The 22,874-nt window shown below is 35.0% G+C and overlaps 1 protein-coding gene across 7 annotated transcripts in view; it reads left to right on the forward strand.

Annotated features, from left to right (window-relative positions):
• OSBPL8 (oxysterol binding protein like 8) overlaps positions 1-22,874 on the forward strand; it is a 201,563-nt gene that overhangs the window by 104,611 nt on the left and 74,078 nt on the right. The window contains exon 1 of one of the 7 annotated variants that reach the window (XM_036758489.1): positions 10,306-10,450. The exons of the other annotated variants lie outside the window; for them this stretch is intronic. Coding sequence (XP_036614384.1) covers positions 10,306-10,450 — 145 coding nt within the window. Of the gene's footprint in view, positions 1-10,305; positions 10,451-22,874 lie in introns of those variants that run through there. 7 annotated transcript variants of the gene reach the window in all.

Raw genomic sequence — 22,874 nt, forward strand, 5'->3', positions numbered from 1 at the left:
TCACACCTCTCCTGACCTAATTAGCAAAAGGGTGTGGACCTTCCTACAAACAAAAGCAAGACTCAGTCTAAGGCACTTGATTGCCCTAGTGCTGAGAATCACTCCAGAAGAAAAAACAGTAAAAAAGTCCCACTTTGCTTGCCCTTACTTTGCTGATACTCATTGATACTCTTGGAAAAGGAAATTGTAAAAAGGATTGTGCTTGGGATCTGCATGCTAAGTAGATGAAATAATTGCAGAATTAAAGGTGAATGTCATTACAAGTCTGAAGGTGTTATGCCAGATCCCTAGAGTGACAACATTAAACACTGCCTCTAAAACAGGAGGTGGAAAATACAGAGCACATTCATTAGCTTCAACATTAGGCAAAACCAATACAAGAAATCAGTTTTCTCCATGAACCGAAGCAATTCTTCTGTCATTGGTAAGAGACACATGAGGTCAATCAGACTGGGTTTTTAGAAATTAGAGTTGTATACTACCGGCATATAAGTATTAAATTATTTTATTCCTTGAGAGATTTAGCATTTGCTTTTTTGTGTATGATAAACTGAAGTTTGGCATTTATTTTAGAATTTCCTTCCTTTCACATAATATATGTTAAGATATATTTTTAAATATATGTTTCTTTTTAAAGTTTGAATTTTTAATACACTAACATTTATAAAATTAGTTTTTTTAAAGTCAGTATTATTTTAATTTTTAAATTGCTTGTTAATTCCTTTCCTTAACTTTGGAAATACTCATTGAACAGCAAAAGAAAATTACTTGATAAAACTCAAGAAACAATAATAAACCCAACAAAATCATCCTTAGCATCTATTATAACTTGGTACCTTGGAGATTAATGCAGGAGTAAATCATAGTCTCAGCTTTAATGAGCATAAGACTTAACTGGTAAAGATAAGGCATATGTATGACATAGATATTAAGATAATACATGTCTTCTCTATCTGCGTGTCTGTTCTTACAATAAAACAACAAAAAAATAATATACAGAGTAACATAAAAGTAGGTACATGATGGGGTGGTAAAAGATGGATATAAAGTTAGGAAAGCCCTTTTACTTAGGCAGGAGCAAAAGATAGTTCATTCAGTGAGATACAGACATAGGCCAATAAAGCAGCTCCCATTGTTTGTCCACACAAGGAGGTTGTCTTCCAGGCTTTTTGGTCCGGGAATTTCTGGAAGTTGGTAGGTTGAATAAAATTAAGTTTTTCAAGCAATTGAAATTTAGACTATTGTTGAGTGAACAAGAATGTTAATGAATGGTAATTTGTTTGTGAAAGGCCAGGATCACAGGATGTTAAAATTGGTGAAAGACTGTGAAAAAAACAGTAATTTATCAATTCTGAGGCATGATGTAAATGGATTTTAATTAATAAGTCACATTTGACACTATATGCAATATTCTATACTTGTAGTTTTCCCCTCTACAGTGAAGAGGAAAAGGTGCATTTTCTTTTCAAGGGTCAAGCTTGATTATAATTATGACACAGCATTCATTTTCATTTTTTTTTGTTCTTTTTAGTTTATGCTGTTGTAGTTACTCTCTTTATATTGTTTTCTTAGTTTTGCTATTTCAATTCCACATCAGTTCATAAAAGCCTTCTTTATTTGTCTTTGTTGCCTTTTGTGTGACTTTCATGTTGTGAATTGAAACTTTGATTTTTGGTTAATTTCTGCCTATTTTTCTAGAACATTTCAGTTTGTTTGTCTTAAGCATCCAAGTGGCTAATATGACCTCTCTTTCACAGTGTTCCTACCTTGCTAGAGAAGTCAAGTCAAAGCATCTACTTCTAGTGGCTTGGGAGTTGAGGGCACCCACGTTTGCCACAACCTGGCAGGTGGTAGGGAAAAGGGTACTGTCAGTATTGCAGTGGGAGATGTGTTTATCTCAAGCTAGAATTCTGAGTAGGTTACTCTTCTGGAATATTTAGATTGAATTTAGTTCATTCTGGCTTTGCTCTTGGTCAGTTTTCTGGGTTTCAGTCAACTTAACTATCAAAAAGTCATTTGATTTTGCAGTTTAAATGTCATAGTGTTTGAAAGTGCTTCACAAACTTAAAAGTGCTTTATAAATGTAAGTTATTCTACATGGTAGTTAATTTCCCTAATATTTTTAGTTGAGTACTCTACTTCAGGTACATTGGGTCTGTAGGGTAGGGTGTGTGTGTGTGGGGGGGGGGGGATCTTTTTTTCCTTTGAATATTACTTAATAAAATATTTTTGATATGCTTGAAAACAGTTGGCTTTTATTTGTTTTGTGTGCTATGAATGGCATTTATATTGATCACATTTAACGCTGATAATGTGGAACTTGCAGATTTCTTTTCAAGTAACTGTAAGATAATAAGATTGTGTTTTAGAATTGTCATACTGTATTATCATCAGTGAGACTTGAAAATACTTGAGCCTAACCAGCTTCGATGCCTCTCCTTTTTTCAAAGGGATGGGAGTGGATGAAGAACCTTTTTGTACAGATTTCTATTTTGGAGTGTAGGTCATTGTCTTCCTTCTTAATTTGTATGTTCTTTTAAAAGTTATTAATAGACTTGTTTACTTAGCCTGAACTGCCAGAGATAAAGAATGGTTTTCTTATTTTATAAATTGTGAGTATTGTAAGGAAGCTTGTTTTGCTCATTACTGGGTTAATATAAATCCCTCCGACCTCCTTTTATGTGCAGAATATTTTGTAAAGATATATTTATTTTAAAGGCTTGCTCATAGTAGTTGCTCTCGTAGAGTATTTATAATACTTGATTATCAGTTTTGTTATTGGTTCTATCATCTTTGTATTTTGACTTTCTTCCTACCCCAGGTTTGATACTGAAATGATTTTTAAACTCTTTTCAGTTGTAGATTGTACCTCTAGAATCTGGGCTTACCTTATAACTTGTACACATCATATTACATGCTTGTGTTAGTGGTTACACAGTGTTGTTAGGAGGATGAGATCACAGAATATATTAATTACTTTGTAATTAACTCTGTAGGTGGAAGTTGTTACATAAAAATAAGAGCTGTTGTGATTCCTATGTAGTATACATAGATTAAATATTTATTAAGCACTTACTATGTACCAGGGACTGCTAGGGGTTTGGGATACAAAAATGGAAGCAAGACATTTCCTGCTCTCAAGCAAAGTATATTCTATTTGTAATCTAAAATACATGTGTTACCTAAAAATACTAGTTTTCAAAAGCTAGCTCCTAATTTTATTAAATGAATGTATGTATATATGTGTATGTGTGTTTTGCGTGAGCACATGTGCATGCATGTGCACACATGCACCTGAGAGCGTCTTTTGCTTTCATTGTTTGTGATCTCCAATTTGATTTTTCTGAATATATGTTAGTTTGAGGTTTTAAAAAAATTTGTTGCTTTTCTATTTTTTGTAAGATGCCTGTTTTCCCCACTTCTTCCTCCATGTTTGTAAACCATTTTTTTCCTTTACCTTGCTTGTATTAAATAGTAAGTTTCTCCCTTTCTCTCATATCTTTAATAATTTATGCTTTTCCCCTTTGTTTTCTTTTTTTAAAACCAACAAAGCCAAAACAAACCATAGCTTGGCCCCTGTTTACCTTATTTGCCTCTCTTTGTGATTCTTGAAGCTAGTAGGATTCCAAAAGGACACCTGTCCATCTTTCACTCCCGAGTTAGTCTTCATTCTACTCTAAGCTTCACTCCTGACTCTCCAGATTTTCTCTAATAGGCCACAGAAGCTTTGGCTCCCTGTAAGCTCATTTCGGTCTAGACTCTGAACCTCTCACAGTGGAAAGACCTTCTCCCCTGAACCCCTTCTTCTACTTGTCCGGTTCTGCCTAGAGCAGTTTGGAGCTTTATAGTTCTGTGACTAGACCTGTGCAGAAAGAAGATTAGACTGGCTGTGGTATTGTAGTCTGGTTTAGAGGCAACAATCCCTGTTAGGCAGATGAAAACTGATGAGGACTTGAATTAGAGGAGAGGAACTGAGAATGTAAGCTTCTTGAAGTCAAGGAATCTTTGATTTTTATTTCTGTGTCTTCAGGACCTCACTCAGTATCTGATATGGGGGCAAACATTAGGAAATACTCCATGATTAAGAATGGCAAAAAGAGGGGTGGATTTAAGTCCTTCCATGGTGGTGGGAGTAGTGGTGGTGAAGACAGCTAGCAATAAGGTTATTCTTTAAGATTTGTCATTCAGTCAGTAAACAATTGTGAAGCATCTACCGTGTGTCAGGCGCTGAGCTCAGTGCTAACGATACAAAAAAGGGCAGAAATCAGACTGCTCTTAAGGAGCTGAACAGTCTAATGGGAGAGATAACATGTAAACAACTATAGATAAATAAGTTAAATTTACAGGACAAATTGAAAATAATCAGCAGAGGGAAGACACTGAAAACTAAGGGGAATGGGAAAAGGCTTGTAAAAACACTTTACATATACTGTCTTATTTGGTCCTTACAATAACCCTACGAGATAGGTGCTACTATAATGCCCATTTTACAGATGAAGAAACTGAGGCCTAGTCAGGTTAAGTGATTTCGTCCATTGTCATACATCTAGTTAATTTGGGAAGCTGGACTTGAATTCGGGTTTTCCTAACTACAAGTCCAGTGCTTTGTCCATTGAGCTACCTAGCTGCATATTGTAATTTATTAAAAATGATTTTAAAATATTTACTAAATTGGAAAGGATGGAAATGATCAGTTTTTCATTTGTTTTCATTCACAGTACTCATACGAAAAGTAAGATGTTGACTTCTGACACTGTGACCTTGGGAAATTCACTAAATGGTACCTAGTTTCTCATCTGTAAAATGAGGGAGTTGAATTGTGTGGCATATGAGGGCCCATCCAACTCTTTATCTCTGAAAATGTGATGCTATGACCTGACAGGGTGAACTAGAAACAAACTTGAATATCTGCTTACTAAGTGCTTAGATTTGTAAAAACATTAGATGCCACGATGGAGTGTATCTACTGTGACATAGAAAAAATTAAAATGTGACTTTGTTAATTATTGTATATTGTCAATTTTTTTATGTGGGAAATCTGCCTCTTAGATTTGGAAAATAGTTTGGACTTAGTATCTTTATAAAATATCCTACTCACTTCCAAATGTATCACATTTTGAGAGTAACAGGAAATCAGAATCTTAATCCAGAAGTTTTTCCTAAAATTATAAAAGGATGTTCAAAAATGTTTAAAATCTGTATTTAGGGGAGGAAGTCTTAAATTTAAAAAAATTACCATGTATATTTTTTGAGTAATTTTCTATGTATTTTCATCATTAAGTAATCTCTGTTTCTGTGGCAAAATAGAGCCTTATATTTTCTTTATTCCCTTTGTTATCTGAAAAGTCAGTGGCATTTTGAAGGGACACCTGTCTCCTCTTCCTCTTAAAATTTAAGCATTGGCTCCCTCTTATTGCTCAGACTTATTTACATTTGAAGGTTTTTCTTGTCTCCTGTGTTCGCATTTTAGTGATTCTACTCAACTGTAATCTTTTCTTCAAGGATGCTTGAAAGTTCTCTATTCTGTGTAAGTCTTTTTTATACTCTGTAGGATTATATTCAGCCTCGCAATATAAATTATTTCTTTGTTCTAAGCCCAAGTTTGTATTTTGGAATATTTTAAGATTTCTTGTAATTCCTGCTAATTGCAGTTTAATCTTGTATCATCCTGCCTGGTTCCTTGGCCCTTAGACTGTTAGACTCTCTGTCTCCTTGTATTACTTTTCCTTTGACCTAGACACTCTGGGTTTTTCTGTGATTTTTCTAGGCTTTCTGTTATGAGGTAACTGCTGGATTCTCTCAATTTCTACTTTACTCTGTCTTTTTTTTAATCTATAAAACAAGAAAAAAAAGAACATTTCTATGTACACAGCATAACAGAGGATTCAGTATAAAACCATGAATTTCTACTTCAAATGGTTTACTTCAAAAAAAAACAAACCCAAAACTATGTAATAAATACTACCCATTTTTTTCAAAACCATCTAGCTTTTCTGTGCTTCTAATTTTTCTTTTGTTCTCTGCTGTGCACTTTGCAGTTTTTTTCTCCCTCCTTCCCCATCCTGCCCTAAAGAAGGCAACAATTAAACACAAAGCTACACACATACACATACCTCCACACATACACATATATGTAAAACTATACTATACGTACTTCTTTTTAGAAGCCCTTTCAGTGGAGGTGGATAGCATCTTTCTCCATAGGTCCTGGTCTTCCCACGTTTTCCTAAAATCAGCTAGCGCATCATTTCTTGTAGGCAGTAATACTCTATCACAGTCATATTCTACACATTGTCAAGCCATTTCCTGGTTGAAGAGCATCTATCATTTTCACCAGTCTGATAGGTGTGAGATATCTCAAAGTTATTTCACTTTGCATTTCTCTTTTCAATAATGATTTACAGCATTTTTTATATAACAATATGTATTTTCGATTTCTTCATTAAAAAATTGCCTGTTCATATCCTTTGACTATCGTCAGTTGGGGCGTGACTCATATTCTTATAAATTCGACAAAGTTCTTTATATATTTGAAAAATTTGCCCTTCATCTGAGAGACCATCTATGAAGAATTTCCCCCAATTTTCAACTTTTCTTCTGACTTTGACTACATTGGTTTTATTTGTATAAGAACTTTCTGATTTAATATAATCAAAATATCCATTTCACACCTCACATGCCCTCTGGTTTTAATAGATTGGGGGTAGTTTTCTTTTATGATTTTGTGAAGTATGGTGTCATGGTTTTTAGGATGTCCAGTAATTCTTAAATTACCTCTCCTCAACCTGTTTTCCAGGTCAGTTGTTTCGGATAGTAGACACCTTATGTTTTATCTTATTTTTTCCAATCTCTTGACTTTGATATTCGTTGTTGCATGGAGTTACTCCATTCCATTTTTTAGTGTATCCGTCATTGACCTCAGATTTTCTACCCACTACTCTGGTAAGTTTATTCTCTTTCCTGTGTTTTTCCTCTTCATTTTGTTGAGATAGTTTTATAATCCTTATAGCCAAGCCGTTTATTTTTCCTCTGTGACTCTGCTTTATTTACATTGTTGCAGTTACTTTTTTCTGGGTTATTTCTTAGGCTTCTTTCAGTCCATAATGTTTCTTTACTGTGTTCAGCGTTTTCTTCACTTTACTCATGTCTCTAGCCTCAGGTTCTGGTTTGGGACTTTAGCTTAGGTTGCACTGCCCTCTCCCCTGCGTTCTTGGATGGTTTAGGGGAGGGTCTGCTTGGTCGTCTTCCCTCTGTAATCTGGATGGTGCTGCCTCTGCCATGGTAGATGTGTGGTAGCTAAAGCTGTGACCCCATCCTCTGTAGGAATACCTGGCTTCTTGCTTAGTCTGAATCAGGTTTTGGCTATCCCCCCTTCTCTGTCTCCTCCTTGCACAGCCCTCATTTGGGAGTTGGCTCTGTGCCTTGCTCTGGCCCCAACAAGCCTTGGCGAGATATTTTTCATTCTGCTGGTCATAGACCCCCCTCTGTGACCCCAGGCACTTCGTTCTACAAATGGTACTCTGGCCCTGTCTTCTATAGTTTCTGCACTGGCTGTTTGGGATTTTGCTCAAGCTATTATACTGACCCTGTCTCCCGTAGTGGCCCTAAGTGCATTGTCTGAGACTGTGCCATCTGTCTCATCTGGCTTATTGCCATTCAGAGAATCTCAGGCTTCTGGAAGTCTTTTTGCTCACCTCTGCACTGGATAAAGGTGCTTATAGTTATTTCTCTTTGGTTTTCTCATTGTCCCTGCTGGTGTACTTTTAGAACTTTATTGGAATATTTGTGGAAGATTTGGGGCCCTCTAGGTGCTCTAATATTGCCATCTTAACTGGAAGGACAGGCAATTTCCATGTTTTGATTTTGTTATTATTTTTGAACTGACATTAAAGGACTTGAGCATTGTAACTTATGGTGGCCTTTACAATATTAAACTGCATATAACTTTGGAAAAAAATGTACCATTAATGTTAGCAAACTTGCTAGCGCCCTTTTCAGATTCAACTTACAATCTTTATCTCCTTTAATCTTCACAATAACTTAGTAAGGTAAATGAGGTAGGTTATTGGTAGGACCAGAACTGAGGTTTCCAAATTCCTAGTGTCCTTCCTAAGAGAATTCTTGAAGTGAATATTTAGAATTTTTTTTTTTGCCAAATAAACATTTTAAAATCTTTGTTGAAATCAGGTATATTTCCGCTACCATTCAGGTGTACACAAGATAGCACTGTAGAAGATATCTAAGTTGTTGATCATTTGAAGAAATTAATATTTGATTTAGAGAGGATAGTCTTATAATCATGGAGTTTGGGAAAAGGGAGTGCATTTTAGAAAAATGAATGAGACTAGGAAAGTATATCAGCTAGTGATTAGCTTGATAAGAGTTAATGTTTATATAGTGCTTTAAGGCTTTTGGAATGTGTGACAGATAGTGTTCCGCTTCATAGGTGATTTGTAAGGATATGGAAAGAAGAAGTGTTTCAGTTTTTTCACAATCCTTTAAGCCATTGTGATAATGTTATTGTGTTTTTTAGCAGGGATTGTTTTTGTCTGCTGTATGCTATTAGCTAGAAGATTGTTTGACTGCTCTCATCGTGCAGGGCCAGAGATAAAGTAATGATATGATCCAGCCAAGGTGCAAAGTAGAAAAGCTGTTTAGACCTTTCCTTTCCTCCGTGTCTTCCCTGCCTTTTGTAAGTTAGAAGGTACCAAACTATAGTAAGAGTGAATTCCTTCTCTCTGCTTCCCTGCCCCCTTGAGTGTATAGTATTATTTCACAGAATAATGCCTTTTTTTCCCTCTTTGATTCCAGAAGAAAAAAAATACAGTTTTGGATATGTCAGTGATGTTCTGTTTCAACAGTTCTAAACCTGGGGTCTGCGACCTTGTTCTTTCATTATTTTGACAATTGTATTTCAATATAATTGTTTTGTTTTGCCATCCTATATGCATTTTATATTATGCATCTAAAAATTTTACTCTGAGAAGTATGCATAGACTTCACCAAACTGCCAAAGGGGGCCATAGCACTAAAAAGGTTTATGGACTTCTGTTGTAAGAAAAAGGAGGGAGCTGTAAAGTTTATGCACAGAGGGAAGGACACTTCATCTTGTGGGAGGACATAGGAAGATCTTCTTGACGAGTGGTAACTGAATTCAGTTGCTGTCCAGCTCACTGGGTGCTAATTATCAGGTAGGAGGACTTGTCATGAGACCAAACAAAAGGATGTAAATAGGTATGGAATACTTGTCTAAAGCTAATGTTAGCTAAGGTAGAATCATCAGATTTTGGATACTGTTAGGTAATATTTCTTTAATATTTAAAGTTATTTGGGAATGCTATCACAATGGTTTTGCCTTTGATTGCTAGTATAAATAGATCTATTTGCTTTACTGGTAGCTTTAATGATATAGCATATTAACCAGTTTAAAATATAATATAGTTTTGTAGTTTTCTTAGGAAAGTAGCTTAATATGCAAATATGTAGAGAGTTTTAAATGAAAGGCATGTGGTGTTTGATTTTATGGCAAATATTTGGCTACATTGAAGAATTATAGATTATATCTCAGTAAAATTTGTTTCTTTAGGTGTGCAACCTTATTACAAGATTATTTTAATCTGTAGTTGATTAATTTGCATTAATGTTGTCATTCTCACATTTTTAGTTCTGTTAAAGCTGAAACTAAATGTTCACTGCTTTTGCTGATGGTACTTGAGAGAATAGCTTTCCTTATGAATTTTTAATTATGGCTGAAACAAGAGGTGGACTAGATATACTTCTAGAAGTATCTGTTAAATACAAACCATGATCTGTTTTTATACTTGTTTCTGAAGTGTGCAAACCTTCATATGGAAAAAATAGGGAGATGTGAGTAAATGGGGGGAGGGGATTTAAAACAATGGCTGTGGAGTAAGCCTACAATTCTTAAAATGAGAAAAGAAATTGATTTCATTACTGCATTCTGAATCCCCAAGTAATGACTGTTGTTTTGTGTTTCTAAGGCAGCAAGCAGCAGTTCAATCGAAAGTGTGATCAGATGTGAAATGGAAGGGAGAAGCCTTTCCGGCTTATCAATTAATTTGAAAAAAAGCAGCAGCACGGCTTACTGCCTTTTTCCATCCATCTCTTTATTCTTGTCTCTGTTTATTGCTGATTTGACAGTCTTCTGGTCCTTCTCCTTTGCTGTTGTGTATTTGTCCTTTGTTTGTACTACACTAGAACGTAAAGGAAAAGGCTGCCGTTGCTACTCTGCTGTTTTAACTAGCCTCCAGTGTGAGCATATACCTTAAACAGAGCTTCTAAGCCATGAAAGAGGAGAGTCCACAGCGACGTAGGTTTTCTTCCTGTACTGGGGTTTCGCCTCTTGTATTTCCTCCACGAATTGATGGCCGAAAGCTTGTCCGGAATGCTTCATTTGGAGGATACAATGAACTTTCCCCTGCATTGCCAGGTTTGTTAGTTTTATCTTGAATTTTTGTCTTATTAGGCAGATTCTTGGTACTTAAATAAGGCAAGTGTTTTGGCCTTTTAAATAGTTTTCCTTTTTAGAAAAATTTTAGTGAAGGATTCTGTTTCAGAAACAGAGATAGAACTTTCTCTATTTATCATCTCTGAAATTTGTCAGGAGAGATTTAAAACTTTGAATTCAATGTTTCAGAGGTCTCGAGTGCTTAAAACAACATATTTTTACTTTAAATATAAATGTAAATATAATAGCCCTTGTTTGGTAAAATGAAAATGTTCTCTGGATTGGAGAGAAACTTCTAATTCTAAAATTGCACGAGTTCCATCAAAGGTTTTTGCAAAGGAGTTATATTCAATCTGTCCATTCAGCTGTATTGTAACTATAATAAAATTTACATACAGTAGTTTTTAAATAATATCTGGGTATTAGCTAGAAATTATTTACCCTTGACTACTTTCTAGACACTGAATAGTATGTGTATCTGTTACTTCAGTTAAGAGTAAACTAGTATTTTTAGAATGAGCATTAACAGATGTTTTCAAGGATCAAGGTACATGCAGTATGATTAAGGCAATATAACATGGACATTGAGACAAATTAGCCTGTGTTTAAGAAGTTTCTGTTGTCATTAACAGTTATGACAATTAGGGTATTTGTTTCTCTTTGTGCATAATGTTTAAGGATATATGAATTTTTTATATACTGCCAAAAATTGCATTTATTCTTTAAAAATTTTGTATCTTTATGAAATAAAATTTACATATATGCTTTAATATTCATCTGAAAAGTAGTTAAAATTTGTATTTAATTCATTTTTAAATTTTTGTTTTATTAAAAGACAAGTTGTGTATTGTTTTGACTCTAAGCTTATATTCTTGAGCCATGTTGATATACACACATATATGTGCATATACATAAACATTTATTTTAAGCTAGTGAAAGTTTCATATGTTCATTTACATCATGGTAATTTTTTTCAAATTGTGAATTTGCTTGATAGGCCCAAGAAAGTATCTAGGACTTCAAAGCTGAACATGTGTATTAGAAGGAACTTTAGACAGGTGAAATAAGCTGTCCTCAGTCTTGAGGTAGTGTAGTACACCTGACCTGCTTTTCTGTCTCTAGGATTTTTATTGGTCCACAATGTGTTCTAGTGAACTTATGTGTGCTTTTAATTTAGGTAAACATATCTAAAGTAGTAAATCTCACAGTGTCTTCCTTACCTTGGAAGTAACCTTGAAAAAATTCAGTGTTTTCTGAACTTCTCAGAGTAGTTTAATGATCAGAAGGCTTTACAAATAAAGCTCGGTTCCATGGCTATTTTTCTTTCTCCTCATTTTCCCCTAGGCAGCAAGCTTGATAACAAAAGCTGGTCTTGTTGACCTTCATGCTATGCTTCTGTGTAATACATGTGAGTGAGCGTTGTAAAAATAAAGACAGTAACTGCAGCAGTCACAGACTGTGAAGTTTAACTAAAATGGATTTTTTTTCCTAATAATTTTGCAGTAGCACCTTTTAGCCTAGTCCTCTCTCTTTGCAGGTATGACTAGGAGAGCTTTGTAAGTGAAGGATGAAAGGCTTGGGTGACTATGAATGTAATAATAGTGCAATATTTTAATTGACGTTTTGAAGGTTGTTTACTCAACTAGGAGAGGGGGAAAATTGGCATTTTCTGAGTGTAAAATATAGAAGAGGTTATAGTATCAAATAATTTTAATAGAAAAGTGAGTAAGCAGTGGTTTTTTTTCTTCCAGTGGTGCTTGCAGTAGAAGGAAAAAAAATAAAGGAGACTTTCCTCTCTATTTTATCCTTAACGAAAAGAGAGGATATTTTAGCATGTTTCTTTTTAATCCACTAACAAGTAGTGAAATTAAGTTAAAACAATTATTTTAGTTTTCAGCATTCACTTATATAAGATTTTGAGTTCTAAATTTCCTCCCCTCCCCAAAACAACATGCAATCCGATACAGGCTATACATGTACAATCATATTAAACATATTTCCACATTAGTCTTGTTGTGAAAGAAGACAGAGCAAAAGGGAAAAACCAAGGGAAAGGAAAAGGAAAAAAAAAGAAGAGAAAATAGTATACTTCGGTCTGCATTTAGACTATATTAGTTCTTTCTCTGGATGTGGATAACATTTTCCATCATGAGTGTTTTGGAATTGTCTTAGGTCATTGCATTACTCAGAAGAGCTAAGTCTAAATAAGTCGGTCATTGAACAACATTGCTATTACTGTATACAGTGTTCTGGTTCTGCTCATTAAGTTAAACCTTTTAAAAAAGACATGCTGCATTCAGTTCCCCTGTCCCCCCAACCCCCCCCCCCAAAAAAAAAGATCTTAACCTTAATTTATACTATAGCCAGAAGTCATCAGTGAGTTCCCTCGGACAGAGGTGGCGGTTCTGGAATGGAAAGTTGCTATCTTTAGAGACTCAAGGCCTGGGGCTAAGTTTGTCACATGTTTACTGGGCAAGTCACTTAGCTTCACAAAATCTCAGCTTCCTTATTTGTCAAATAGGTTGTAATGATTAAGTGAGGTAATATGCTTTATATATTTAGAGCACTCTCTATATATGTCAGCCCTTGGCATATTTTTAATGTTAAAAAGACTTCTTAAATTATTCCCATCAAACTAGAATGGAACAGGGTATTTAAAGATAGGTACAGTAAACAGGAAAAGTGACACCTTGGCCTTCTGGTATTGATTAAAGAGATAGGAAAATAGAAAGACACAAAACCATTACTGTACAATATAGATAATTAATTTTCATAAGACAGAAAAGTTAAATTGGGTTCATTTCTTAAGGTCAAAAAAGTATAATGTTTTTATTTACAGTGTCAGCTTTGAAAGGGCGAAGACTGTGTTTTTATATCAAGTATTGTGACTGATTTTTTTTTGGTCAGTAGAAGGTTAACTGGTAACTTTGTTATTGTTTTAGCCTTGTAGTTAAAAATCTTTCTAAAATGTGTTAGTGTGCTTGCTAGCCTTATTAAATAGGAAATACTTAATGTAGGTGACAAGACGTGACAGCCAGATGGCTAATAGTAAGAAGGAAAGTAAGGTATTAAAAGACACAAAATTCCAAAAGCCACAGCAGTGTGACTGCACTTAATGTCAGGGCTGATAACCTGGTTCCGCACCACTTCCCTCAGCAGTGCAGTGGAGTAAGAATGAGTATTGACATTGGAATCAGGAGAGTCCTGTTCTGTTTTCCCCTGCCGTATTTACTGGCTTTGTGACCTTTTGACAGGTCTTGTCACCTCTTTCATCTTCAAGTTTTCACTTGGTTAAACGAGATATCCTCTGAGATCTTCCCAACTCTAGATATATGTTTCTAAAGATGAATTTTGGAGTATCTAATATTTTACTGTGCCATCATCTTCTGAAAATTGTTTATTATTTACTATATTTCTTAGCTATAAGAGATTGGCTTGAATGGGTACTGATCCTAAGATATATCTGAAATGTTTCTTTTGACTAAATGTGATCACCTGTTTTCTTGTAAATTAGTTCTTTCCCCTAAAAATGGAATGAAAATAAATTTTGGTTACTTGACAGTTTGAGTTACTTGAGTTGTAGTAAGTTAATTGAGGCTTTGTTGTCTCACTTATTTCAAAGTGGGGAAACTGATACCTCTTCTTATTTCTAGTCTAGTGGATACTTTTGAAATCTCAGTTCGATGAATAGGAACAAAGCCCCTTTTGTCATGTTAGTAGGATAATCTTAATGTAATGTCAATTTAGGCCCAGTCTGGATATATGCACATAAATGAAAGAGAAAGAAACATATACATGCCTGCCTTTTTTCAAGAAGCAGCTTAAATTTCACCTTCTTGATAAGGCCTTTCTCAGTTCTTCTCCCCCCCCCCCAGGTGCTTAGACTTTTGTCTTTCATCTGCCTTTCATCTATTCTGTATTTATCTTTAAAATAACTGTTTAGTTACATTTTGTCCTTCTCCCTCCTTAGAATTAAAAGCTAGATTGTAAACTTCTTGAAGGTAGGCAAGGAGTCGTTTTTGCTTTACTTTGCATCACTAGCACTTCCACACAGTACCTGGCATATTGTAAGTGTTTCTTGACTGAAGTAAAGCTTGTTAGTTGACTAATTTGTGCAGAGAAATATATAAATATATACACAAAAGTGCTAAATGCTTAGAGAGGGTAGCAATGTGAAGGGGAAGAAGGGATGAGTCATGAATGCTGTGGACATATTTAATAGTCTTGTGGCCAGAAAGAGGGGAGGTGGGTAGTACCCATCTGCCAGAGAAGGCAAAGGGAATGCCTAATGAGAAAAGTAAGCATGGTAAGTGCTTTGTACATAGTAAGCACTTAATAAATATTGAAGACATTTAGAGTAAAGTAGCACATTAAATATTTGATGATGGTGTGGTGACTACAGTTTGTTCATTATCTTAAAACTTTAGTGAGGAATTAATATTTTATTTAAAGGGAGGACGTTTGTAGGATTCTGAGTCAGAGAACTAACATCAGAACAATAAGGAGAGATTCTTACTGATTTTTGTAGAATAGATTAAGATCCAGAGTTTTTGCCAGACTTTGAAGGTAGTTCAGGGATAAGGCCCTGGACTAAGACTGATTGTGGGAACAGGAAGCATACATGTGTATGATATTGAATATATTGCATTGCAGTAGTTTGAGTTGCAGCTCAAGAAGGATTGGAGCCATGGGAAGATTAGTCCTGAAACTTGGGGTTGTTCTAAGAGAACATTTGAGTGATAGTGCTGCCCATTGCAAAGAGTAGTAGATAATATGTGTAATTCTTACCGAAAGGTTTCCACCTGAACCCATGGTCAGTTATCATTCCATCCAGCTGGTTTTACTGATTGGCTTTCTGTGAAATAGGAAAAGTTAGAAAAGCACAGAATCAACTTGGTGTTTTCATCACTTAGAACTTTTCCTTTTGTGTATTAACTTCTTGATTTAGAGGAAGGAAGAGTTTCCTTCACATTTACCAAAAAATGTTGAAAAGTCTTTTTCTCATTTAAAAATCAAAGTTTTACTGGTTTGAATATCTTCAGTATCAAACTCTTCCTTCAGTGCATTGATTAGCCCAGTGTAATTTCAGGTACATTTTGTCAATCTAGTTGGAGATAACAAATGATTCTCAGTGTTATAATTTGTACATTTAAAAAATTGGTGGTAAAATGAAACATTAACTTTTTAAAATTTTGTCCATATCATTGTTATTATCATTGCTATCATGATACAGAAACAACAGATTTTCTGGAAGTGGCAAATCCTTTTAGTTTGGAGGCAACACAGACTTAATTTTATTTTCAAGAAACAGTAATCCTTTAAAAAACTGTTCAGCTACAAAATCAATGTCTAGCTCCAGAGCTCTACATTACTTAATTTTATATCATATCCTTATGTTCCAGCAGTTGTTGACAAGAGATTACACTACACCTTATCCTCGTCTAGATCAAACATCTGTGCATCTTGGCTAGCCACATCAGTGCAATTATTGAAGACTACTCTTTGGCCTTCTCCTTTTGCTCTGGTCTATAGAAAAGCTTAAATCAGTTTCATGAGTCAGTGCTACTTAGATAACAGTGTACATCCCTGATGAACATTTTTGCAGGTCTTGTGTAACAGTGGGAAGAGAATAGGACTTGGAGGCAAGAGACTTAGGTTTAAGTCCTTTCTCTGCCAATAAATAGGCATTTGACCATCTATAGAGACAGTAATACCTCTTCTATCTTCCATACAGAGTTATATCAGATGAGATAACAATACATAAAAATATGTTAGAAAGTGTAGTTATTTTATACACCCCACATCTGTTAATTTATGAAATTTTAAAAAATTTCTGCTGAAATAAAAAAGTTTTGTGGTAACATTTTAAATAATATTTTATTGCCCAGAATCTTTGCTACCAATCAGTCTTTATGTGACTGAAACAACTTTTTGCATAATTAATAATTATTGGTGCATTAAATAGAGACTTCTGAGTTTTATGTACATACATCTTTACTATGACTTTAAAAAAATTAGGTGGTAATCTTAAGAAGAGATTAAAAGTGTCCTAAGTAATGGCTTGATAAAGCTTCTGTGCCTCACAGCAGATGCCTTGGGATGTAACTCCCCTTTTCAGGTAAACATACTTGGGAAGACTTTAGGGAAAGAATATAGAAATCCCAAGTGATGCATTTTTTGTTTTGTCTTCTCTAGGTTAAGTTACTGCAGTGCGTATAATTTTGGGTTGCCCTTGAATATGACCATAAACTTCAGCTGGTGCAGAATTTAGCAACCTTTCTAGTCAAGGGCTTTGACTACATGGAACATTATCTGTGTTGTGCATTTTATACTGGCGCCCTGCTTCTGGGTGCAATCCAAGGAACCCTATCAGGTTTGACTTCTGATTGTTTTAGGGAACATTCTATTCCTTGCATTTATCCTCATTGAATTTGGAAGTCTTCAAGATCAGCCTTGTTAACAGTTCTTTGATTTGGAGTTTGGAGGTGTAAAAGATTTATTTTTCTGGATGGCTTTATTTCTGGGCTTGATGTTTGGTTCCAATACAAAACATAACCATATTTTAAATGAATAGCTTGATTGGTTTTAAATTGATTAGAACTTTGAATGCTATGAGAGATTCCCTTTATTCTCTATTTTCATTAGAAAATCTTTTAGTTTATGCATGTACAGAATGAAGTAACCTACATTGGTAGTTAATGTATTGGAATATTCATCACAATACATTTATTATAATAAATTTTGAAAATTCTTAATCTGAATATATAGGAATTTTTTATAGGTAAATTATTTCACTTAAAGGTATAGTGAGTCTTAGACTGATTTAAAGTTTTCTTCTATGGTTCAACGTTCTTAAGATTCTATTTTTATTCATCAAAGAAAAAGATTTGGTAGTTAAAATGAAATAATCTTCCTTTTTCACATGGGGAGACAGGAATTGTTCCTCTTCCTCTCCTTCCCCTTCTCCTCCTATGTTTCAAATGAAAACAAAATGCTGTATATAACATTTTTTCTCATTGACCTACTAGAAATGATTTTAAAATGTATACTACTTTGTTGTTGTTCCATTCACTCGTGTCCAAGTCCATTGTCTGTGGGGTTTTCTTGGCAAAAATACTGGAGTGCTTTGCTGTATTCTTCTCCTGTGTGTCCCCATTTTACAAACGAGGAACTGAGGCAAATAGGGGTTAAGTGACTTGCCCAGCTCTAGTAAGTGTCTGAGGCCAAATTTGAACTCAGATCTTCCTGACTCTAGGCCTGGTGCTGTATCCAGTGTACCACTTAGCTGCCCATTGCTACTTCTTGGGTTTTTTGTTTTATAAAGAAGCTGCTATTCGTTGATTAGTTTTGCACGTGTTCTCTATTGAGGTAGACCAGAGAAAATAAATAGAAAAACATATTGTTTTGCTCAAAAGCATAACAAGTTTCTGTAAAATATGTCTCTTTTTATTCTTACCAAGTAGATCTCAACCTGAATGCTGTTTTAATTACAGCTTTGTGACTGTTCGCCTGTTGATTTTAGCACGTGTTATTTATTCACTAAGAGCACATGTACTCTGTTTGTCCATCCTGCTGTTGTATCATTTGGTTTCTTTTTGGATCTTAAAACCATCAGCCCTAGCTAGCTTTCCAAGAGATGCTGGTGATGCTAGAAATAATTTTACTTAATGGCATATTTCTTAAACTGAGTTAAAATAAATACTTTTGTCTTCGTAAATGTAATATGGAAATTTCCATGTTGGGACTCAAATCCAAACTTTTCCTTTTAACAAAGAATTAGAGAGAGAGAGAGAGAGAGAGAGAGAGAGAGAGAGAGAGAGAGAGAGAGAGAGATAACACCAACCAGTTGAACAAACTAACAAACACATCAGATTTATTATATATAGTTTCCTACAACCATAGTTACCCACTACTGCTAATGCATAGAGGTATTCAGGGTCTTGCAAAAGTTTTAGTGTGGGTTTTAAGCTTTAATCACTTCAAATGTATACTAAGAGTTTTGGGGTATTCTATTATCTCTTCTTTAGGGCCAGATTTGGTCATTATAATTACATAGTGTTCAAGTTGTTTTTTGCCTTTATTTTGTAGTCAGAATATATAATATGCAATTTCTCTGGTTCTGCTTGTTTCCCTTTGAATAAGTTCATGTAAATTGCCCCATTTCTTAGAATTCTGTATCTTACAATGAAGTAAATATAGAGCCTTTTTGTTAGTAACTTCCTATAGGTATGTGAAAGTATATGCTTAATATTGGAATCTCTGGGTAGGAACATTTTAGTCATTTTCTTTACATAATTCTAAATCTCTTTCTAGCATGATTTTACAAATTTCCGGAGCCTATCAACAATGCATTGGTCTCTCTTTGCACAACCTCTTAAACGGTCCTTTACAACATAGGACAACCTGCCAAAAGATTTTGGGTGGCCTGTGAAAAATGTAGAGAATGTAACAGAAAGTAAAGATGTAACTAGTGCTTTGTTCATGCCTGCTTAACCTGCCTTCCAGTAGTCACTCTTGTGCCCATCATGTAACTTGGTGGGTGGGTTGCCACTGTTTGTCACGTGACCCACTCAACCAACCATCCTCAGTTTGTTTCTAGTCTGAGAGGATCAATTTCATGATAAATAAAAATCTTAAGTAGTAAGTGTAATTAATTGATATTAATTGAAATTTTTCTTTTTCATTATGTGGTTTTTTTGCAAAATAATTTAATCACTAATTATACGTTTACTTGGAAAGTGAGCCACTTAAAAATGTGTCTGCTGCCTGAAGAAATTTACCGTTTTAATTTTGGCCCCTACCTACTGCCAAGTTGTGCAGCTCTGCTCTTCAGTATTGAACATGCCCGTCTTTTGTAAGCTCTACCACTTGGTATTGTGATTTGTTTTTCTTATTTAGTATTTGTAGTATTCTTTCATATATTGTTAATAGTTTGTAAGTCCTTTTTCTTATTCTTTGGTCACTTCTCTTAGAGAATGACTTTAAGAGACCCTTCTTTCTAATACAGATGTTCTTCCAATAATTCTTGATGCTTGCTAGTAATGGTGTACACATCTTTTCAGAGGAATTAAAATCATAAACCACATAAAGAGCAATGGAAAGACACTGGATAGATATAAATAGCCTACATTATATCGCTAACTATAATTTATATATGAAAAGTGGCTTAATAGACTGGTAATGCATTGTATGCAAAGGATAGAATGAGAGATCACAAAAAGATGTGTGACCGGAAAAGGAGCTGGGCTCTTCATGTATCAAGCATAAGAAAGAATAGGTGGACTGCGTGAGGAATATAATGTCTATAGTCCTGAAGGAAGGTATGCCCTCTTTGGAGAATTTCTAAGGATCAGGAAGGGAAGGCAGGGGTGGGCTGTAAACTGCATTGCTGGAGTTACTGCACACATTCATAAGACCACAGAATCCCCAAAATTATAGAGTTAAAATATACCTCTAGAGTCTTCTAGTAAAAACATTATACCTCAAAGAATCTCCATTACAAGGTGCACAGCAAATGGTTATCCGTATTCTGCCTCAAAGAATCTCCATTACAAGGTGCACAGCAAATGGTTATCCGTATTCTGCTTGTAGATCCATTGAGGGGGTATCCTTGACTTCCTAAAGCAACACATTCCATTCTTGAATAGTTGTGATTATCAGGAGGTTTTTCTTGACAGCAGTCTTCACTTTGCCTCTTTTCAGCTTCCTCTCATTGCTCCTGATCTGTCCTCTGGGGCCAAGCAGAATAAGTCCAATATATTTTCTGTATGACAACATGTTACATCGTTGAATATGGTTGTAGTCCTTCTGCATTTTCTCTTCTTCAGGAATCCCTAGTTCCTTTAAGCAGTCCTCATATGATTTGGACTCAAAGTTCTTTTCCAGCTTCATTGTCCATTTAGATAATGCCCTTCCTAAATTGTGGTGTCTTGAACTCAAATTATTTAAGATGTGATTTGACCAAGGAAGAGGACAGCATGACCTGGTCCTGTCTCTGGAAGCTCTCTCTCTTAATACAGACCAAAATGACATTAGCTTTTTGGACTACACTTCAACACTGTCGACTCAGATTAAGCTTGTGATCCACTAAAGTTCCCAGATCCTTTTCTGAAAAATGACTCTTTAACCTTTCCTTTCCTATCTTATTCTATACTCACAAATTTGATTTTTTCAACCCAAGTATAAACTTTTATGTTCGTTCCTTTGAAATTTCATCTTATTAGATTCCTCCCACTGGTCTTACTTGCCAGGGTCTTTTTGGAAATTAGCTTTATCTTACTCTGTGTTGCCTCTCCCTCTCAGCTTTATGCGCTTTTGATCAGTATCTACTAAAGTCACTATCTACCAAAATTCATAAGTAAAAAGAGTTCTTTAAGTTGGTAAGCTCACATATGCTTAACTTTTTTTAGTGAATCAATGAATAAACCTGGTTCTTTGTGTGTGTATAAAACACAAAAATAGTAGGATTTGTATTATATCTGTTTCTAATTAGAAGAGCAAGAGAATGATAAGAACTTGCATATCTTGTGGCATACTTTAGTAGATCTGTAATCTCACTGATGTGTGTATTCCCTTATTAGGTTTACATTTCAGTCTGTTGCTGTCTCCTTTTGTGTGATTCTTGTCCAGGTCCTCCCATGTTTCTCGTAGAGGATCTACCTGGTACTCTGAAAGCTGCCTTCTTCCTTTAAAAAAAATTTGAAGGAGGCCGGTATAGCATGTAGTCTGTTGATCTGCTTGTGCTGACTCTTTGTTGACTTATTTCCTTTTCTGGTCATACTTGACCTTGATGCTTTTATATCACTCCTCATGCAAAAGGTCATTATTGGTAATATGCTTTAATCTTCAGTATGCTTCACTGTATTTTTGTTACTTTTTAGGTACCCCACAATTTTTATTCTGATGATTTAGTAATATTCCATGATATGCAGCAAATGGAGCACTATGGGGAGAATATTGGTATTAAAAATACCAAATGTGCTATTACATACACTTTAGTAGTTTGGGATTGTATTTTCAGAAGCACATTGTAGAAGTACATTCTAGATCATTCTAGATCTCTGGGTAAAGCTTGTCCATCAGAAATGCTTGACCAAGATATTTACACCAATGGACTAATTCATTGGGTTTTTCATCCATTTATCATACCGTAGGCAATATGTGATCTATGTTGACTTGCTTTTTCTTATGTGTATTAGTAGACTAGTCTCTTCAGAGATTGTCGGTCTCACTGAGGAAGTCCTATAGTGGTCCAGGAATTGGTGCAGTTAGCATGATGTCATATTTAAAAGAGGAGTATCTGCAGAACCTCTTTATCTATAGAAAATCCCTCTGGTGCTTCGACTTCCTGCAGAACAGTCTCTAGAACAGAGGTATCAAAATGTGGTTCACGGACCTCACTGCCAACAACTCTCCCAAGTGTAGCCCAAACCAGATTAAAATGTGACTGGGAATATGTAACAAAGTAAGTAAAAATAAGACATAGATAAGATTACATTTTAAAACTAAGTCAGTATGTGATGGGCAGAGAAATATGCATGGATTAGTGCCTCCTGTTTCTATTTGAGCTTGACATCACTGTACTAGGACGTGGATGAATGTCTTCAGTAAGTGTATCTTCTCGTTTAATATTTTACTTAGTGTTTTGTAGAAGCTTATAGATAACATATATATATATATATATATATATATATATATATATATATATATATATATATCCAGTATCCAATAATATTACCTCTTTCAAAAAAAAACTAGATGTCTTCTCTACTTGAGCAACAAATTATGAACACAGATGACTTTAGTCCAGTAACATTTACTAAAAAGTCATCAGACTTTTACATTTAGTGATCAAGATGATTGCTACTATGCTACATTTGAATTAGCTATGAATAATAAGTACTGCACATAAATAATGATGGTTTTACTACTGTATGTAGTCCTCCCAAATTTTGTCAAGTTTTTAATTTGTCATATTTATAAAAAAAGATGATGTTACCTATTTTTCTTGGCACTATATAGTTTAATACTTACTTGCAAGATTAAAAAATGGAAATCCTGTATCTCAGTCCTTTCTACTTACCACAATACCCTTATCCTGTCCTCCAATCTTTATCTCTCCCTATCCCACAATGGTCCAAGGTTAGGATTTCCATTGGCTTCTCTCTCAACCACGCCCCTGACTCCAGATCAACACTTCACATGGAAAAGCTAGTCATAGGAGTCTTACGTTCTAAAGGGTTCAGGTATTTAGAAATTGACTGGATGTAGGAGATGAAGAATTGAGGATGTTTCCATGGTTTTGACTCAGGGTAGCAATAAGAGTGGTGCTGCCACAAATGGTAATTGAGAGGTCTGGAGGAATAGTTGGGATCTGTGGAGAAGAAAACATATTTGTTTTTATGGA

Source organism: Trichosurus vulpecula, chromosome 5 (assembly GCF_011100635.1).
Source record: "Trichosurus vulpecula isolate mTriVul1 chromosome 5, mTriVul1.pri, whole genome shotgun sequence".
Lineage (NCBI taxonomy): Eukaryota > Metazoa > Chordata > Mammalia > Diprotodontia > Phalangeridae > Trichosurus > Trichosurus vulpecula.